The sequence below is a fragment of the Glandiceps talaboti genome, chromosome 17 (assembly GCF_964340395.1).
Source record: "Glandiceps talaboti chromosome 17, keGlaTala1.1, whole genome shotgun sequence".
Lineage (NCBI taxonomy): Eukaryota > Metazoa > Hemichordata > Enteropneusta > Spengelidae > Glandiceps > Glandiceps talaboti.
The window spans coordinates 17,296,070-17,302,208 of record NC_135565.1 but is presented as its reverse complement, the minus strand read 5'-3'; the positions used below and the strand labels follow the sequence as shown (position 1 = coordinate 17,302,208).

Here is a 6,139-nt window from a genome sequence, read left to right as displayed (position 1 = left end):
GTCTAAAAATGCTGTTTCGTGTTAAAATAAAAATCACTTCCGCGTTATACTGTTGAGCGTAGTATCACGCACCTCTCCTATAACTGCAATGCGGTTGTTTACATGTCAGCCTTAACTTTATCATCCAATCAGAGTGCGCGTTTGCTCAGTATTATGACGTAATGTTTACTATTTGCATATCACTCAGTGATATATTCAAACTTATAACCTTCAGCTGAAAAATGAGTGAATCTTTGTTTTGCGTACTGTATTCCATGAAATGTACAGAAATGTTCGTGATAGCTTTGTTGTACTAGTTAATCAAAAATTGCACCCTCTGTGGCGGTAATTGTGATATCCTTCATAAATTTAGGAATTTATGTTTACGATCGCATGGCGACCGTGCGTTCGCCCTCACTGGACTTTCGCCGTTCTGTGCGGAATTTTTGACTTTTTCCCTATGACATGAAAAGTACAGTTGAAAGACTTGTTACAATGTATACAACGGTGATATTTTGTTCAGTTGACAACAAATTTGGCATTGGAAATGCTTTTTATAGCTGGATTTCTAGTTGTCTGCTAGGTTTGTTTACAAGGAGACGTGCAGTGATCACGTGATACAACAAGTAAAAATACGGCTGCATATCTGCAGGGTTCTCGACCAATCAGAATGCGAGATTGGTGACAGGTGACGTATACGTGATATTTACAATGTATGCAATAATCTTATATTGTGCTTGAATAATTACGTACAAAACTGATTTTCAATATTATTAAATTGGGGAGAAATCAAAGTCTGTGCTTATTTGATTTAATGGATAAATCAATAAATAAGCATTAATACAAAAGAGGTTTGTATGGAAAGATAGCATGCTGTTACATAACAAATAACAATAAACAAAGTTTCTACCAAGATACAATACCATAGACCTCCGTGTTAGCACTCCAGATGCGATAGACACTACGTGATTGCTAAGAGTCTAAATCTAGTACATGGTAACAGGACAAGAGTCAGATGTTAGGGCATCAGATAGCAACAAACATGAAGAGTCAAGTCATGCCACTTTCTTACAGGCTACGAAGTAGAAAGATGGACAGTTTAGATTTTGACGAGAAGAGAAGAGAAGAGAAGAGAAGAGAAGCACTACTGAGTTCATACAGAAACAACATTCACCTTTCAGGATTTGAGAACGTTGTGACGAAGTGCATGTTATGGGTTGGAAAATTGGTGCAAATGACATGAACGAATGGGCATCCATGATTCGCAATGAATGCGAGAGGCGGGTTAAGGTATGTGTGTTGAATTGTTAAAATAATGAAGCATACTCATGATAATGACGGGGTGAGTAGAGATATGCATATGGTTTATGTCTTTTGAATGTTCTTCAGTGATATGAGGCTTATTTGATAACACGTAGAGTCAAAAATAAAACTTTACCTTTTAATGTAGTTAAAAGAAAAGTGCGAAATTATTTTGTGACCATAAGCTTTACTGAGTGCATTTTGCATGTCACAAGTTCTCAAATCTAGGAAGGTTGTCATGCAGTTAAGCCATACGTTGAACGATCAACTCAACAGAGGACATTTCGCGGCCAGTACCTGTCCAATACTCACGTTATACTAATTTCACACTTTTGGGTCAGATACCGTTTCGGTTGTTCGTCGTTTCCTTCCTGGACTATCCATTCCAAAGCTGGAATGGCCTTGCTGATCAATACGATGAGAATGTTTTAAAGCTTGGATTATTGGGGCGCAGCCACTAAACATCCCACAACCACGCTTGGAGGCTCTCCTGTATAATTTGTTTGTTATGTGCAGTATTGAAGATATAACAAAAAGGGATGTGCATGTTAGGGTTCATTACATTAAAAATAAGTAGTGCTGTATATGAGAGAATGAACCATTTTTCTCTTTTGTAAAAACTACTCACGCTACACATGCAATTATTCTATACACAGACTATTCTTGATCCTTTTCCGTTGTTCGACGTTTTCGTCCAGGGTTTCCAGCGCCCCCAAACATCGAGGGTCGATAAAAGCTACTGATGCGTTGTCTTGCTGCCTTATGATTACCACATACTGCTGCGCCACCGCACCCTCGTTTCTGTTCATCCCTAAAAATGATATTCAATTTTTAAACTAAACCGAATGTAGATATTAGTGGATCACCTTTATATGCATGTTAAGAAATATATACAAGCTGATGAAGCCATCTAGTGAAAGATAATTTAAATTTGACTACTACAAATAAGTACAATGAAAGCATTTCCATGACAACAAGAATAACTTGCACCATGTAAGTATCAATCCTTTAAATATTTTTAAAAATAACTTTTGTTGTGTGATTAAATCTTAACTCAAAAATATTATTTCTTTTCTGCATAATCAAATACCTAAGCATGCAATGTTAATTCTGAATCTATATTTTAATTATTAAAAAACAGTGTAATATCATAAATTATTTACACTGGAAGAGTAAATAGAAACATTAGTAAACTTTAAAACGTAAAACCTAGGGAAGAAATAACTCATAATCGACCAACTTACACTATACAACCTGTAAAACAATCTAGTTTTCTTGAATTGTGTTCTAGATATATAAAACACTTAGAAATATATCAGTTAGTCTATTGGAATCTTACACGAAAAGTGACATTTGTGTATTCATATATTGTATTCTTCTACGAATTAATCCTAACAGTTGTGAGTTAAAGTAAATATTTGATTCATAGGGAATATTTTTTAAAAGTTGTATTTCTTATGAGCTGCCATTAGTACAATACAACAATAAGAAATAGACGTAATTCTTAATATACATCATTACTTTCAGTGATCCTTACATTTGAAGGTTGAAAGTTCGATCTACGGATCTACGTTATTTTACATTTCAACGTGTCACGGAACGATTTCTACTATTAGTTCCCTAAACCTAACATTAGATTATAGAATTATTTGCCAAAATGTCTACAGATTAAAGTAGCGTTGATATCAAGAACTCAACGTTGTCAAATATATATTTTAACTTTGTGTAACTGAGAAGGAGAAGTGGACGGACAGACAGACAGACAGACAGACAGACAGACAGACAAAATACAATGCACGTACAAATCGTGACTATGAAGGGATGGTGAGCGGTTGAAACCTGAATGCCATAGACACATAGACATGAAATGGTTTTTTTAACGTGGATATGTCCTACTGCGGCCAACACAATGGTTGTTTTCAACTGCTCCCATCACAGTCAATGTGTGGAGGTACTGCATTAATTAATCCCTGTGTTTGGATTTATTGGCAGCGCTGAACATGGGCCAACCCTCCAAAAGACTAACCGGGTGACTGGGCTACGGCATTTTTCTCCCTCTTCTATTGAGTCATTAAATTGTTCTCAGCAGAGTTTTGACTAATATGTTCTATTATAATAGTATAACTGTGGGGGTAGTAGGATGCAGTAGCGGTGGAATGTGGTAGTGGGCCCCCCGCCCCCCTCCCCCATTTCATTTCCCTCCGTTTAGAACCTTCATATATATTCTGACTCAATACAATCCCCATCGCCCCTCCCACTGACATATATACCGGTACATGCACAATCTAGACAATATGTGATGTCACTGAAACATCATTATCTATTCAGCGGATATTGAAATAAATTTTTGGAGAGCACATCGACGATGGGTGCTCTTGCAAACTACACCCGTTATTAGTCCCCCCCCCCTTCCACCGCAGTCAATGTGTAGATTGTCACTCCATTACAAACCCTAACCGCCCGCGGACCCTACTACATGTACAGTTGAAAAACTTGTTTACTACGATGGCTTTCCAAATCGTAAAGCTCGTATCAGTTGGACGAGCCAATGAGTAAAAAGTCTTAGCTGGAGCAAACAAGTATCGAACGCATAATCTTATGATAGTTCATTTCGCATCTCATCTCTTTCTTCATTTGAAAGGAATGTAAAGGAGTGCCCATCTGTGCACTGGGTGTAAAAGGTGTTATTTCAATATTCGTTCCATTGATGTTTATGTTACATTGTTGTAGTAGTAGTATGTGTATTTGTGGTGATGATATATTTCGTTGCTTATTGATCCATTGGGATTGTCTGTTTTCCGGTTCCAAGATGCATTGCGTGAGACGATGTCGCATTATGTTGTTTTGTCTAGCCTTGTTTGGCCTTTATTACACTTATAATAACAGTTTCATTGTGAAATTATGGAAAGACATGTTGACTATTTGTGAGTGATTTCATAGAAAAAAAGACTAGACGCCATCAATGACAGAAAGATTGTAATGCTAAATGTTATGTGAAAACCATCCCTGTCAGTAGCGCGTACAAACCCCCTGTGTGTACAGCACATGCCGTTGTATGGGGAGACGTGCGATGCCTCTTGGAACCAGCAACAGGTATATAGTGGCATGAAAACCAGTATATTTAGCAGAATTTCCATATGAAAACTCCTACCGCACATCAGATTAAAAACTGCGAATTAGAATTTGTATATTGTAGATTGAAATTCATATTTGTATAGTTCTGTTTCTCATTGAAAACATCAAACTAACTTTTTTTCTATTCAAATATTGAGTTTTTATCCTGTGTAGCATTGTTTGACTGTTTGATTGACTGTCTTTATAGATTTTTGGTCGTTCTTGATGAGTAATAAATTACATTTTGGGTCGAAACTCGTTTTATCGTAGCCCCTGGTTTACTCTTGTTTTCAAATAATGAACATATACAAATACCGTTCTAGAAGGAGAAAGAAATTTAACGAGTAGAAAAAAGGATAGTTATAGGAGTAACGTTTCCGGCCCGAAAAAAATCGTAAGCTTCCACAACTTCATTTTGATGAAACATCTTACTTAATTAAAGCCCATGTACCAGTAATTATTCGATATATAATATTCGCCGTTGGTTAATATTGGACGTTGAAAATTAGAGGATAACATTCACATGGACTGGCTTATCCTGCCCACTTAAAATCGACTGGACTAATCTGGAGGGTGTCCGATTTTCAGCAATAGATAAGGGCTATGTTTTACTAGTTTGTCAACAAATTTCATATCATTGGGGATGTGTATAGCTTTTGGTCACTAGATGATTTGATGTTGCATCAAATTAAGCAACTTAAATGGGCGAAATAAGGACAAGATATAAGAAAATAGCTTCCATGAAACGTCTTTACTCAAAAATACCATTCTTAGCAGAAGTAAAATATTTGATATTTATGTTATTGCACAACTTTGTTTCCCCCCCCCCCCAAAAAAAAAGGACTATTGTAACAATCAGCACTTGACACGGAGTGCATCTAACGATCCAAGTAAACATCAAACCACTTCTTTCTGGAAAAAACTTTATTTTTCAGTAAATCTCCAATAGAGAACAAAAAATATAAAATACATTGTCTATATCTTCTGAAAAGGTGGTATAAAGAATGATATAAGGAGCGCTAATGAAATCAAATAATCTTCCCGATATTCAATACTTATATAATTATATAAGTTGTTGTCTGAAGTTGGATGTCGAAAAATTTGTTTCTGACTTATAATCGGAACAGTCGACATGTGATATTAGACTGAGTTTTGGGGTGTCAAATGTAGAAAGTTATATTTTCTTTCAAAAAATAAGACTTGGTGGAATTAATATGGCTAATATTTCACGTCTTTTTCAGGCTTTTTTTCTCTCAATATTTATTATTTCACACTTCTGAGTGTGCCGAATCATAATGCAGGAGAGCTTCTATCGGAGACATATTGATGCTTCAAAACCTGTGGGCAAAGGAAGAGGAAATAGTGTCAGGTAAATATAGAGGAAAATAGCTGAAGTGCTCATCTCAGAAATTATTGTTTCTCAGCGATGGATAATTGGCATGCACTGAACATTTGGTAGATTTAAACAACGGGGAGTAACAACATGAAAGTACTTGTATGCCCTGCAGTTGCAGATTTTGATAACATACACGATGGCCCAGGTCAAAGGTTAGAGTTCGATTAATTTGACGTCACAATTTCATGCGAACAAAACGCTGAAATCCAAGAGCATTATAAAGGACTATGAGGGACACAATACATTCTGATGTCGATAATTTTTACTTAAATTTATTAGACAGTAACCACTCTTTGTAAATATAATACAAAGAGGATATGCAAATTTGGTTATCAGAAAAGCCTTAAA

General features: G+C 36.1%; 1 protein-coding gene across 6 annotated transcripts in view; it reads right to left on the bottom strand.

The window, feature by feature from the left end:
- LOC144448357 (uncharacterized) overlaps positions 1-6,139 on the bottom strand; it is a 60,035-nt gene that overhangs the window by 6,316 nt on the left and 47,580 nt on the right. The window contains exon 4 of one of the 6 annotated variants that reach the window (XM_078138577.1): positions 1,910-2,092. The exons of 1 other annotated variant lie outside the window; for it this stretch is intronic. In XM_078138577.1, coding sequence (XP_077994703.1) covers positions 1,939-2,092 — 154 coding nt within the window. In that variant the 3' untranslated portion in view covers positions 1,910-1,938. Of the gene's footprint in view, positions 1-1,593; positions 1,772-1,909; positions 2,093-5,179; positions 5,734-6,139 lie in introns of those variants that run through there. 4 more of the 6 variants (XM_078138575.1, XM_078138576.1, XM_078138574.1 and 1 more) reach the window with 4 other exon arrangements.